The sequence below is a fragment of the Melanotaenia boesemani genome, chromosome 1, assembly GCF_017639745.1.
Source record: "Melanotaenia boesemani isolate fMelBoe1 chromosome 1, fMelBoe1.pri, whole genome shotgun sequence".
NCBI classification, from domain to species: domain Eukaryota; kingdom Metazoa; phylum Chordata; class Actinopteri; order Atheriniformes; family Melanotaeniidae; genus Melanotaenia; species Melanotaenia boesemani.
Genome location: NC_055682.1, coordinates 40085786 through 40101272, shown reverse-complemented (window position 1 = coordinate 40101272; position 15487 = coordinate 40085786). Strand labels below are relative to the sequence as shown.

General features: G+C 39.9%; 1 protein-coding gene across 1 annotated transcript; it reads right to left on the bottom strand.

Moving 5' to 3' along the window:
• Positions 1 to 264: 264 nt before the first annotated feature.
• LOC121652130 (cell division protein ZipA-like) lies at positions 265 to 3907 on the bottom strand. The gene is made up of 3 exons (XM_042004761.1): positions 3825 to 3907; positions 2231 to 2529; positions 265 to 282 (listed from the first exon to the last, which is right to left on the bottom strand). The coding sequence occupies exons 1-3, from the start codon at positions 3886 to 3888 to the stop codon at positions 265 to 267; spliced, it is 381 nt and encodes a 126-aa protein (XP_041860695.1). The 5' UTR covers positions 3889 to 3907.
• Between the last annotated feature and the right edge of the window lie 11580 nt (positions 3908 to 15487).

The window sequence follows — 15487 nt, the reverse complement described above, 5'->3', positions numbered from 1 at the left end:
GATGAAAAGAGGAGTAATATTGAGATAAAGAGACACAGTCAGATGAAAAAGAAGAGTTACGTTCAGAGTAAAAAGCAGAGTTAGCGTTAGATGAAAAGGGGAGAAATGTTGAGATAAAGCGACACAGACAGATGAAAAAGGAGAGTTACAGAGAGAGTGAAAAGCAGAGTTGGAGTTAAATGAAAAAGGGAGTAATGTTCAGATAAATAGTCACAGTCAGATGAAAAAGAAGAGCTACAGTCAGAGTAAAAAGCAGAGTTAGAGTTAGATGAAAGGGGAGAACTGTTGAGATAAAGAGACACAGACAGATGAAAAAGAAGAGCTACAGTCAGAATAAAAAGCAGAGTTAGAGTTAGATGCAAAGGGGCGTAATGTTGAGATTAACAGACACAGAGAGATGAAAAAGGAGAGTTACAGAGAGAGTTAAAAGCAGAGTTAGAGTTAGATGAAAAGGGGAGTTACAGTCAGACTAAAAGTAGTTGGAGTTAGATGAAAAGGGGAGTCAAGGTCAGAGTAAAAAGTAGTTGGAGTTAGATGAAAAGGGGAGTTATGGTCAGAAAAAGAGTTATAGTTAGATAAAAAAGAAAAGATACAGTCAGATGAAAAAGAAGAGTTAGTTAGAGTAAAAAGCAGAGTTAGAGTTAGATGAAAAGGGGAGTAATATTCAAATAAAGAGTCACAGTCAGATGAAAATGAAGTCTACAGACAGAGTAAAAAGCAGAGTTAGAGTTACATGAAAAGAGGAGTAATATTGAGATGAAGAGACACAGTCAGATGAAAAAGAAGAGTTAGAGTTAGGTGAAAAGGGGTGTTACACTCAGAGTAAAAGTAGTTAGAGTTAGATGAAAAAGGGAGTTACAGTCAAAGTAAAAAGTAGTTGAAATTAGATGAAAAGGGGAGTTACGGTCAGAGTAAAAAGTAGTTGGAGTTAGATGTAAATCGGAGATACAGTGAAAGTAAACGTAGTCGGAGTTAGATGAAAAGGGGAGTAATATTCAAATAAAGAGTCACAGTCAGATGAAAAAGAAGAGCTACAGTCACAGTGAAAAATCAGAGTTATAGTTAGATGAAAAGAGGAGTAATATTGAGATGAAGAGACATAGTCAGATGAAAAAGAAGAGTTACAGTCAGATGAAAAGAGAAGTTACAGTCAGAGAAAAAAAAACAGTTGGAGTTAGATGAAAAGGAGAGTTATGGTCAGACGAAGACTTACAGTCAGATGAAAAAGAAGAGCTACAGTCAGATGAAAAAGAAGGGTTAAGGTCAGAGTAAAAAGTAGTTGGAGTTAGATGAAAAGGGGAGTTATGGTCAGACAAAGAGTTATAGTTAGATAAAAAAGAAAAGATACAGTCAGATGAAAAAGAAGAGTTAGTCAGAGTAAAAAGCAGAGTTAGAGTTAGATGAAAAGGGGAGTAATATTGAGATGAAGAGACACAGTCAGATGAAAAAGAAGAGTTACAGTCAGATGAAAAAGAAGAGCTAGAATTAGATGAAAAGGTGAGTAATGTTGAGATAAAGAGACACAGACAGATGAAAAAGCAGAGTTACAGAGAGAGTAAAAAGCAGAGGTAGAGTTAGATGAAAAGGGGAGTAATATTCAAATAAAGAGTCACAGTCAGATGAAAAAGAAGAGTTACAGTCAGATGAAAAAGAAGAGCTACAGTCAGATGAAAAAGACGAGTTAAAGTCAGAGTAAAAAGCAGAGTTAGAGTTAGATGAAAAGGGGAGTTACAGTCAGAGTAAAAAGTAATTTGAGTAAGATCAAAAGGGGAGTTACAGTCAAACGAAAAAGAAGATTTATAGTCAGGTGAAAACAGAGTTACACACAGGTTAAAAGGGGAGTTACAATCAGAGAAATAAAGTAATTGGAGTTAGATTAAAAGGAAAGTTATGGTCAGATAAAGAGTTACAGTCAGATGAAAAAGAAGAGTTGCATTCAAAGTAAAAAGGATTTGGAGGGTTGGAGTTAGATGAAAAGGGGAGTCATGGTCAGAGGAAGAATTACAGTCAGATAAAAAAAGAAGAGTTACAGTCAGATGAAAAAAAAAGTTACAGTCTGAGTATAAAGGAGAATTAGAATTAGATGAAAAGGGGAGTTACAGTCAAAGGGAAAAGAAAATTTATAGTCAGGTGAAAACAGAGTCAGTGCAGGAGGGCGGCCTGGGGGCCGGACAGACCGGGGCAGAATCTCCGGTGGTCGACCTGGAGGTCGAGAAGACTTGGGCCGGACCTTTGGAGGACGACCCGGCTGACGCGCAGACAACAGGGTTTCTGGCGGATGGGCAGGTTTGGACCAGAGCTCTGGTGGACGGGCAGGCTTGGACCGGTGCTCCTGACGGGCAGGCTGGATCACCGGAGGCTGAGCAGTCTGGATCGCAGGCTGGATCTCCGGAGGCTGAGCAGGCTGGATTGCAGGCTGGATCTCCGGAGGCTGAGCAGGCTGGATCTCCGGAGGCTGGATCTCTCGAAGGTGGACTGACTGGGACTGACTTTCCGGAGGGCTCAACAGGCACCATAACGCGATGAGCCCTGGAACCAGAGAACATAGCATAGTCAAATTGTCAACCTCAGGTAGCAAGGTTGGAGCAATCTCCTCAGCGCCGGGGACCAGAAGAGGAAGAAGCGCATCTTGACCAGGGACCAGAAGAGGGAGAGGAGCGTCTTGACCAGGGACCTCCTCAGGAACAGGGATCAGAGGAGGGAGAAGAGCATCTTGACCGGAGACCCCCTCAGGGACAGGAACCAGAAGAGAGGCGTCACATCCATTGACCCCCTCAGGAACAGGGACCAGAAGAGAGGCGTCACAACCGGGGACCCCCTCAGGGACAGGAACCAGAAGAGACGGGCAGGACCTGGGCGCCGGTGTAGTACGCCAAAAAGAGCTGGGCAGGACCTCGGAGCTGGCGTCAGACGCTGAAGAACTGAAGTAGACCTGGAAGCCGGCGTGGGGTGCTGAGGCACTGGAGCTGGAGGTGACACTGGAGACGTGGGCCTGGGAGCCGGTGTGGGGTGCTGTGGCACTGGAGCTGGAGCTGGAGGCGACACTGGAGACGTGGGCCTGGGAGCCGGTGTGGGGTGCTGAGGCACTGGAGCTGGAGCTGGAGGCGACACTAGAGACGTGGGCCTGGGAGCCGGTGTGGGGTGCCGAGGCACTGCAGCTGGTGGCGAACCCGGAGACGTGGACGTCGGAGCTGGTGGCGGCACAGGAGACCAGGAGGATTTCCCCAAACACTGCGACTTCTTTCTCGAGCGTCTTCTCGGTTTAGATGGCTTTAGAGGAGTGCTCCAATGGACCCCCTCGGAGGTTGCATGAGGGGCGTCAAACGGGTCTCCGTTAATGGCTGCCAAATGAGTACACACAGGGGCATGCCATCTGGACCATCTGGGTCCTAAAAGCTAATCTGGTTCCCATGAAACACGACTGCTGGGAATAATCCAGTGGCTCTGGCTCTGGATCCAACCCACGGAGCCATCCCACCAGTTCACTGGAGGTAATGCTCACGGGAGGGCTCCGCTCCCTGCACCTGGACGATCTCCTCCTCCGGGACCTTTTGGGAGGAAACTCGGGGAGCGGAGGATCTAGGTCCACACTGGTCAGAGAGCACTTAGCTGCCTCTCGGCTAAGATACTCAAACAAGGTCATCATACCGCCTGCTGGGTCCATTTCTGGTCAGATCCTACTGTCACGGACTGCGGTGGAGGTGAGGACCCAATTGCAGGCAGTCAGGGCAGGAGGCAGAACTCGGTGCAAGTAACAGGGTTTATTTCCAAAATGCAGGAACAGGGAACCACACATGACAGCGGATAAACCATACAACATGTACCGCATATGACCACATAAGAGCATATACGAGGATCTGACCAGGAGTGACTGAAAACCAAGGACATATATACACGGAGGGAGTAATGGGGAACAGGTGAAGCGGATGAGTAATTAGACCATGTGGTCTAACAAGGCAGAAACAGAAACCACAGAGCACACAAGGAAAAAACTAACAAAAACCAAAAACCCAAACCATGATCTCAAAGCAGTAACAAATGACAAAAACCAGAACCACAACCCAAAACTACAACCAGAAAATGATGAACATGACCCCCACACAGCCCATGATCGTGACAGTCATGTTCAAATAAAGAGTCACATTCAGATGAAAAAAAAAATTTACAGTCAGATGAATAAGAAGAATTTCAGTGAGAGTAAAAACCAGAGTTAGAGTTAGATGAAAAGGGGAGTTACGGTCAAAAGAAAAAGAGGAGTTATATTCTGGTGAAAACAGAGTCATAATCAGATATTAAAGAAGAGCTACAGTCAGATCAAAAGAGAATTACAGTGAGATGAAAAAGAAGAGTTATAGGCAGGTGAAAAGAGAGTTACAGTCAGGTGAAAACGAAACATTACAGTCAGATCAAAAAGAAGAGTTACTATCAAAGTAAAAAGGAGAGTTAGAGTCAGAGGAAAAGGGGGGTTGCAGTCAAACGAAAAAGAAGATTTATAGTCAAGTGAAAACAGAGTTACACACAGGTTAAAAAGGGAGTTACAGTCAGAGTAAAAAGTAGTTGGAGTTAGATGAAAAGGGGAGTTACGGTCAGGTGAAGATGAAAAAGAAGAGTTATATTCAAAGTAAAAAGGAGAATTAGAGTTAGATGAAAAGGAAGAGTTATAGTCAGGTGAAAATAGAGTTACAGTCAGGTGAAAACGAAAGATTACAGTCAGATGAAAAAGAAGAGTTACAATCAAAGTAAAAAGGAGAGTTAGAGTCAGATGAAAAGGGGGGTTAAAGTCAAACGAAAAAGAAGATTTACAGTCAAGTGAAAACAGAGTTACACACAGGTTAAAAGGAGTAAAAAGTAGTTGGAGTTAGATGAAAAGGAGAGAGTTACGGTCAGATGAAGAGTTACAGTCAGATGAAAAAGAAGAGTTATATTCAAAGTAAAAAGGAGAGTTACAGTTAGATGAAAAGGAAGAGTTATAGTCAGGTGAAAAGAGAGTTACAGTCAGGTGAAAACGAAAGATTACAGTCAGATGAAAAAGAAGAGTTACATTCAAAGTAAAAAGGAGAGTTAGAGTTAGATGAAAAGGGGAGTAATGTTGAGATAAAGAGTCACAGTCAGATGAAAAAGAAGAGTAACAGTCAAATGAAAAAGAAGAGTTACAGTCAGATGAAGAAGGAGAGTTACAGTTAGAGTAAAAAGTAGTCAGAATTAGATGTAAAGAGGAATTACAGTCAAACGAAAAAGAAGATTTATAGTCAGGTGAAAACAGTTACACACAGGTGAAAAGGGGAGTTACAGTCAGATGAAGAGTGACACCCAGATGAAAAAGGAGAGTTACAGTTAGATGAAAAGGAAGAGTTATAGTCAGGTGAAAAGAGAGTTACAGTCAGGTGAAAAGGGAAGTTACAGTTAGATTAAAGGGATCAGTTACAGTCAGATGAAGAGTGACACCCAGATGAAAAAGGAGAGTTACAGTTAGATGAAAAGGAAGAGTTATAGTCAGGTGAAAAGAGAGTTACAGTCAGGTGAAAAGGGAAGTTACAGTTAGATTAACGGGATCAGTTACAGTCAGATGAAGAAAAAGAGTTACAATCAGAGTAAAATGCATGATAAGGGGATTAATGTTCAGATAAAGAGTGAAAGTCAGATGAAAAAGAAAAGTTAGATTGAGTTGAAACAGGAGAGTTACAGTCAGATGAAAAGTTACACTCACATGAATAAGTATAAGGGCCCGTTTGAGACATTCAGAATTACCCTCTCACAGACACGTGAAATTTAATTCATTCATACATTATCCTGAAACCTCTCATATATCATACTGAAATCATTCACACATTATAGTAAAACCTCTCATGCAGTATACTGAAACTGCCTCTTATATACTGTACTGAAATTTCCTCTCATATGCATACTGAAATGCTCTTATACACTATAGTGAAATGCTCTCACATACTATACTGAAATGCTTTCACATACTATACTGAAATGCTCTCACATTCTGTACTGAAATGTTCTCATACACCATACTGAAAAGCTCTCACATACTATACTGAAATGCTTTCACATACTATACTGCAATGCAGCTTCCTGTATCATCCTTGACTCAGTGTTTAATAAAGGAAGTTCTCAACCCTATGTCACTGTTTTCATTTGTCAGTGTTTAAGTCAGTGTTGAAGCATCATGCTTATGTAACTGAAATAGTAACTGTGTTGTTGTATTTATAACGTTATATTGAAATCTGTGGCCGGGACACAGACATTTTCAATCTCAGTGAAGCAGCTGGCATCTTCAATACTATTCTGGCCTCAGCAGAGACGATTAAGGGTTAACGCGACATCAGCTGGACAACCGACAGCAGGAAGTCTGAATGAGGACACGCTAACTAGCCACCTAGCATAACTCGGCCCTCAAGATATGCAGTGCTGTCAAAGGAAGACCTGGACAACATATTCTTCACCTATGTTTGGAGTATTCTTCAGGATATGCCTCACAGTGCTGTTAGGTCTTCGTTTTAAAGCACTGTATATCCCAATGGCCGAGTTATGCTAGGTGGCAAGTTAGCATGTCCCCATTCAGACTTCCTGCTGTCGGTTGTCCAGCTGATGTCGCGTTTACCCTTAATAGTCTCTGCTGAGGCCAGAATAGTATTGAAGATGCCAGCTGCTTCACTGAGATTACTTCCAGGCAACTGAACACATTAATACAGCATAAGTCTTCGCAAAACATCTGTCACGATGTTCTCCAACTTCTTCTTCTTCGGTTTGTTCTGGAAATGCGCTTGTGTTTTTTTTCTACTACGTGACTTCCGTTTCAACTGAAATGATTTTTCAAATGAAATCTGCTCTCACACACCCATTCAGAATTCCTTTCATACATACTAGTGAAATGCAATTTCAGAAATTTCACTATAGTGTGTGAATGATTTCAGTATAGTGTTTAAGAGGCAGTTTCAGTATAGTATATAAGAGGTTTCAGTATAATGTGTGAATGACTTAAATTTCACATCTGTCTGTGAGAGGGTAATTCTGAATAATGTCTCAAATGGCCCCTCATAAAAAGAGTTACAGTCAGATGAAAAAGAAGAGTTATACGCAAGATTTATACGTCTGGATAGAAATTTGGGCCATAATAAAAAGGCATTGTGTAAGAATTGTGTAAGAATAAATTAAAAAAAAGGAAATCCTCCTCTTGTGTGTTTCATTCACTTCTAAACCTCCAGCCTCCAGTCTGGTCCCGCTCTGCTGGAATGAAGGATCAAAGCTACTTTTCACACTGACTGCTACATGCTGGCAGCAGACTGGCTCCTTATTTATCTGAAAGCATTTTATAACATGGAAGTTTTGTTTCACAACGACAGAACAAATTTTTAAGTTACAGGTCTGTGAGATCCAGAAATCGTGCTTGTTTGTAGGTGACCAAACACTTATTTTGGCCAGAGACTTCACAGAGATGCATATCTGTTTAAGATGTCACTTTTTGTAATAAACCATAATTTTATATTATACATCAAGCTGATGTCCAGAGCTCTTCTTTTACCTGAAAGTATTTTGACACACCACTAGCTTAAAGTACTTTACTACAAAATAGCATGATCCAGAGGATAAGATCTTCATATGATGAAGTTATCATATTACAGAAACAACTATGAAGACACCAAGGACACCAAAAGAAAAAACGACAGTACGGCACCGAGAAAAGAGGAGAAGTTGTCAACCATACAATGGCTTCATCACACAAACTACAAAATGCCATCACAAACCATTTTTCCACATCACCTGCTTCCACAAAATAAGCAACACAATAGCATCGCAAGCCAGAAAGTGGTCCACTGCAATAGTTGAATGTAGCTGTTCTATTCACACCTTAAACTGCATCAAATGTGTCAGAAAATGTCTGGAGAAACCAGTGAAGGAAATCTTAAAGACTAGAAACTGCGAACTTACCTGTTCCTAATTTTAGACCTGGCAGACAAGATCTTTTCCATCTTAAAAGTGATGATGGAGGAGGAGGACTAGGGGTGTATCTTCTTTCCTCCACATTTAAAGGACTTCCATACAAGTTGCGTCTAATTGTTGCTGGTCTCTCAGAAGATTTATGGCGTGGCGATGGAGAAGGTGGAGGGGCGAGGTGTCGGGAGGGTGTTCTGGTGGATGCAAATGCCCAGTCTTCACATAACATTGTGTTTGTGGGCTTGTTGAGCAGCGTACACCCCTCTGCATGCTGACTTCCTGCAGCTCTTTGAATCTCTTCAGCCTTCTCAATTTCCAGTCTCCTGGACTTCATGTCTGCAACGATCGTTCTGCTTTTAGTCTTCGGTTCCTGTAAAACAGACACGTTAGTTGAGCCAGTTGGAAATAATTACATATGCTATACTATTATTCTATATACTAATATATACTGATGTATTAATATTAATACTAGTTGATTAATACTATTGATTCTGTGCAAGTAACACAATAACATCTAACTGTACAGATGTGGAATAAAATTGCAAGAACAGCACTAATATGTATGTTTTCCAATTTCCTACTTTAACCTAATCTAAAACATATTGTTATGATCATGACAGCCTTTAATTAATGTTAACTCTAATTTCTAGAGTGAATTGTTTTTGCTTGTAATTTGTGATCTTACGATCTGATCGCTGTACTGCAGGCAGTTAATTCTTTCCTTCAAAGTAAAAATAAAAGAACAGAAACACTGCTTGTTTTTCCTATTTTAATTTTCCTAAACCAAAATTAAAAATAAGATAACAGTTCATTATCTAATTTCTGTATTGTACTTAGAATGATAGTAGAAAAACTTACAAGCATCACAATTTTACATTTCTTCATCTGAGACAAGTTACGTGATACAGAAATTATTTCTGGTCTGCAAATGTGTTTTTCCTTTTTTTTTCTTCTTAATATATATTGTGTGTGTTTTAATTTTATGTTTCAAAGGAAAAAAATTACCTGCCTGAAAGTAAACCAATCCTTATGGTTGTTGGATTATATTTATCCCTAAAACAAACGTGATTTTTCTCACAATAGGGAGGAGGGTGAAGTTGGTTACTTACATTGTGGTCAAAAACAGGCTGATTCTCAAATCTCTGCTGATGCAGGAAAATGTTTTTCCTTCCTAGAAAATCCATGAGTGTCGCTGTTTTCCAAAATTGTTGGTCAAAAGGCTCTGAAATAAAGTCAGTGCTTTCTCCTGGTCTGGTGTCCGACTGAAATGGAACTCTGTACAATAGAACACGCTGTCCTGCTCTTGGAGTGTTCCGTTGCCATAGAGATTTATGTTGTCATTTAAGTATGCAAATTAGATTATTCCTTTGATATTTAAAAAAATATTTTGCTTTGATAAAGGCAAGGCAGTTTATTTGAATAGCACATTTCATGTACAGGACAATTCAAAGTGCTTTACATAAAACAAAAGCATTACAGATATTTAAAAATAGTAAAACACATCAAGACATAATCACAATAAAACAATAAATTACATTAAAATTATTAAAAGCAAGATAAGATCAAAAAGTTAACATGCAGATTTCATGTATAGGCGCATGAGAAAAGAAATGTTTTTAACCTGGATTTAAAAATGTCTCCACTGGCAGTTTGTTCCATTTGTTTGCAGCATAACAGCTAAATGCTGCTTCTCCATGTTTAGTCTGGACTCTGGTCTGGACTAGTTGACCAGAGTCTTTGGATCTAAGAGCTCTGCTAGGTTTATATTCTCTGAACATATCACAGATGTATTCTGGGCCTAAACCATTCTGGGATTTGTAAACAATCAGAAAGGTTTTAAAATCTATTCTGTGACTGACTGGAAGCAAGTGTAAAGATTTCAAAATAAAGACCTGCATGACTGAATGTTCTTTTTCTAAACTCAGACATGACTGAGTTTGTCTAGCTATGTAATTAATCTGGATGGCATTAATGTGGCATCCAGTGCTACAGTGAGGAACCTTGACCAGGCTCACATAGAAAACAGGTTTCTAGAACCATCTTCTTCCACCTATCTAATATTTCAAAACTCCTGTGTCAGAGTGATTCAGAAAAACTAGTCTATGCTTATTTTTGGCGGCACCACCACCACTTTGAGTTTGTGTTGCATGTGCCTCTCTGGAGATTAGTAACACCAGCCTCACGTGGTTCCTGTTGTGCTCTGCCAGCTAGTTACAAGCAGTTTACACCTGTAAACTGTGAAATGTTTACAGGTGTGTACTTTTGTAAGTGTCCACATGTATTTGATGTTGGACCTTCGTTAAACATGATAAACTTCATCCTGAGATATGCTGCATTTTAAAAAGTTGATAAATTGTAATATAATGCACACCCCAGGATAAAAACTTAAAACGTAGCGAGTAAAGATGGATTATTAAATATTTCATAGCTATTATTGGTTAATAACTACCTAATATCTTTATTAGCTAATATTTTATAGATGTGGCCAAACCACATCTAACTGACAAAAACTGAAAACTTCTGACTCTTTACAAAGTTATTTATTTTTTATAGTGAATACAGCAGTGCAACAATAACTATTTACATGTGTGTGATGTATATGATGATGCATATACTCTGGCTTTTCCTGCCATCCTGTCCAGTACACCCAGAGACCCTCCATCACAGATCTCTGCTGGCTTCAGCTCCGCCCGTAGAGCCGTTCGCTCTGTGCCTGTTCCTGGAAGACCTGCAGCATGTTGAAGCTGCATCAGTTTGCCTCTGCTTTATAGCGTCTAACAGCTTGTCGTGCACAGCAGCCAGAAGAGTGTCGGCTCTGTTTCTATTTCATGTAAAAAACATGGGAGGGTGGAGACAGATGGAGACCAATACTTAACCCACAGCAACTATAATAAATTACTTTGAATTGTAATATAGTGACACTCAACAAGATGCATGTACAATGCAATAGGATGTTTTTATTTTTTTTACCAGGTGCTGGCTGAGAGTGGTTGACGCTGGCTCTGGTAGTTGCTGAATGGATAAATATTTTAGAATAAAACACAAGTTATAAACATGAAGGATGGCTAATAAAGCCAATCTTTCATTATAATATATAGTGTAAAATTCTCAATTGTCCAGGTGTGCCCAAATTGTGAAAGCAGTCATTTCAACTAGAATTAAACATTAAAAAAAAGTTTAAATCCAGTGGAAATGACAGAGGCTGCTATTACAATCAATTCTGTGTGGCTCTATCAGCTCCCCTTTTTCCATTTAAACAAGTATCTGTAAATAAGCATACATGGTCTGTTTACATTTAACTTTTCTTATCTCCATAAAATCAAGAGCAGAGATTTTTATGTGCATTAAATATGGGATAAGCTTTGTGCCACTGGGGAGCGAATCTGAATTCTTTATATTTGAATTTGAATCATTCAATTTGAATCTGAATATGCCTGTTTGAATAATTGCTTTAAAAAACTAAATCCAAATGATCATCTTTGATATTGGATCTTTGTTTTTTGAATGTGTATATTGGTAAAGTTGAAACTTTTTCCCTAATTCATTTTCATAGTTCAGTTTCAGTTCTCTCCATTCAAATTTAGATCTGAAATACAAATTAAGATCTGAAATTTAAATTCAGATCTGAAATTTAAATTCAGATCTGAAATTCAAACTTTTCTGCCACACATCCGGGACCTGATGTGAGGCAAAACTAGTCGATCGCAGATGGAGTAACGTCAGTTTTGTGCAGTTGTTCTCAATGAACAAACGCTAAGATCCCGGCCAGCCACTCGCTACAACGGCAGTTACTGTTCCTACAATGGCATTTGCCGTTTCTGTAGCGGTAGTTACAGTTACCTCAACGGTCTCAGCGGTTTGCTGTGGGCTGGTTGCAGACTTTTCACATTAGTGGTAACTCCTAATACAAGAAAAATACGTGTAGGTTTGCACAGATTAATGTGCACCTCAAGTGACGTACATACACCATGTAAGCTATAATGGGTCAGCTTTTTTTTGCATTGGTTTGGAAACATTTTAGTAATATCGCTTATTGATAACAATAAACGTGTCATTAATTTTTTTAACACATAAAAATATACTACATGTGCATGTGTATATATATATATATATATATATATATATATATATATATATATATAGTAACTTTCCAGATCTGTTCCATTTTGATATTAAATAATCAATGCAATAACCATCATGTAGGCTGAAGATCAAGCCCCTTCATTGTACTTCTGTCTGCAGCCTTCATATGCCAGAGGAGGGCGCAACCTTGGAAGATTAAGTCCGTTTTGTATTTGGGACATCATTTAGTTGTTTTGTGTGATTAAAACATGAATGGTCTGGGTGAATACTCGATTCTTATTAGCTGTAGGGTGTCCATATGGACACCTATAAAAGAAGTTCTGGTCAAATAGCCTTATTGTTGTAAATTGTTGTTTTAACGCTAGTTGGTAACCGTGGCAACAGAAACTCACCGGGCTGCAGACACGCCAGATCACGTCTGTGACGGCGCATCATTGTGGAAGCAGCTTCAAGTCTTATTGGGCCCCGTCAGTCCAGGAGAGACGAGAACGGAGCAACATTCTGTCGTCCCGCAACGTCCCAACCAGCAATGGTCAGGGTCCACAAACGTTAAATCTCCATCCTTCAAACACCACGGTGGACATGCCAGTATCTTTACTGTCACGATCAACGGATACGTGATCTTACTTGCTTGCTGAGACAGAAAGACAGTCGACGACCTATTTAAAATTAAATGCAACATTTCATAAAGATACTGGCATATTTGAAGGACGGTGTATGTACGTCACTTGAGGTGCATATTAATCTGTGTGAATTTACACATATTTTTCTTGTATTAGGAGTTACTACTAATGTGAAAAGTCTGCAACCAGCCCACAGTGGAAAACAGCTGAGACCGTTGAGGAAACGGTAACTACAGCTACAGAAACAGCAAGTGCCATTGCAGAAACGGTAACTTGTAGCGAGAGTGACTGGCCTGGATCTTAGCGTTTCTCTCTCTCCCCTCTCTTCCCTCCCCCTGTTTGCAGCCATTGAAAACAACTGCACAAAACTGACATTACTCCATCTGCGATCGACTTGTTTTGCCTCACGTCAGGTCCCGGATGTGTGGCACAAAAGTTTGAATTTCAGATTTGAATTTGTATTTCAGATCTAAATTTGAATGGAGAGAACTGAAACTGAACTATGAAAATGAATTAGGGAATGAATTTTTTCAAATACAAAAGTTTCAACTTTACCAATGTACACATTCAAAAAACAAAGATTCAATATCAAATATGGTAATTTGGATTCAGTTTTTTAAAGCAATTATTCAAACAGGTATATTCAGATTCAAATTGAATGATTCAAATTCAAATATAGGGAATTCAGATCCGCTCCCCAGTGGCACAAAGCTTATCCCATATTTAAAGCTGTTTTCTTTACCTGATCGATGCAGCGAGGGCTGCTGGTGGCAGCTGTTCGGCTCTGTCTGATGAAGTAAACATGGATCAAAACCAGATTATACAGAAAAAAAAGATGCCACACAGGTTAAGCAGCTCAGCTAAGCTGTTTGGGTGGTATCTGAGAGCAACTCATACAGAAGCTTTAACGCTTCTTGTGCTGTTTACTAACCTTAAGTCTTAGTACTAACTGTCAGTCTTAGTCTTAATGGACCTCAGTGCTGCATTTGATACAGTCGACCACAATACACAGTGTGTGCAGAATTATTAGGCAAATGAGTATTTTGATCACATCATCCTCTTTATGCATGTTGTTCTACTCCAACCGGTACAGGCTTGAAAGCCTACTACCAATTAAGCATATCAGGTGATGTGCATCTCTGTAATGAGAAGGGGTGTGGTCTAATGACATCAACACCCTATATCAGGTGTGCATAATTATTAGGCAACTTCCATTCCTTTGGCAAAATGGGTCAGAAGAGAGACTTGATGGACTCTGAAAAGTTAAAAATAGTTAGATGTCTTGCAGAGGGATGCAGCACTCTTAAAATTGCCAAGCTTTTGAGGTGTGATCATCGAACAATCAAGCGTTTCATTCAAAATAGTCAACAGGGTCGCAAGAAGCGCGTTGAAAAAACAAGGCGCAAAATAACTTCCCATGAACTGAGGAAAATCAAGCGTGAAGCTGCCAAGATGCCATTGGCCACCAGTTTTGCCATATTTCAGAGCTGCAACATCACTGGAGTGCCAAGAAGCACAAGGTGTGCAATACTCAGGTACATGGCCAAGGTAAGGAAGGCTGAAAAACGACCACCACTGAACAAGACACACAAGATAAAACGTCAAGACTGGGCCAAGAAATATCATAAGACTGATTTTTCTAAGGTTTTATGGACTGATGAAATGAGAGTGAGTCTTGATGGGCCAGATGGATGGGCCCGTGGCTGGATCAGTACAGGGCAGAGAGCTCCACTCCGACTCAGACGCCAGCAAGGTGGAGGTGGGATACTGGTATGGGCTGGTATCATCAAAGATGAGCTTGTGGGACCTTTTTGGGTTGAGGATGGGGTCAAGCTCAACTCCCAGTCCTACTGCCAGTTTCTGGAAGACACCTTCTTCAAGCAGTGGTACAGGAAGAAGTCAGCATCGTTCAAGAAAAACATGATTTTCATGCAGGACAATGCTCCACCACACGCATCCAAGTACTCCACTGCGTGGCTGGCCAGAAAAGGTCTAAAAGAAGAAAAAATAGTGACATGGCCTCCTTGTTCACCTGATCTTAACCCCATAGAGAACCTGTGGGCCCTCATCAAATGTGAGATCTACAGGGAGGGAAAACAGTACACCTCTCTGAACAGTGTCTGGGAGGCTGTGGTTGCTGCTGCACGCAATGTTGATCGTACACAGATCAAGACACTGACAGAATCTATGGATGGCAGGCTTTTGAGTATCCTCACAAAGAAAGGTGGTTATATTGGTCACTGATTTTTTCTTGTTTTGTTTTTGAATGCCAGAAATGTATATTTGTAAATTTTGAGGTGTTATATTGGTTTCCCTGGTGAAAATAAATAAGTGAAATGGGTATATATTTGGTTTTTGTTAAGTTGCCTAATAATTATGCACAGTAATAGTCACCTGCACACACAGATATCCTCCTAAGATACTAAAACTAAATAAACCCCACTCCAACTTCCAAAAATATTCAGCTTTGATATTTATGAGTCTTTTGTGTTCATTGCAAACATAGTTGTTGTTCTATAATAACATTAATCCCCAAAAATACAACTTGCCTAATAATTCGGCACACACTGTACTATAAATATTCACTGACCTTCCCTTGGGTAAACGTCAGATGTCCAATGGTCAGTGAATGCAGCATGTAATGTATTTCTACCATGTTCTAGATCATAATTCAGAATTCATATATCATCATCTCACTAACCATCTCCATGGTGATAAAACCAGCAGATGTGACGACTGAAGTTAAACAGCCAACATTAATGAAGAAAAACAGATTTTTCCTTTGATCGTTGAAGTGATTATTTGTGGAGCAGTGATAAAAGTCCTACAGCAGCATC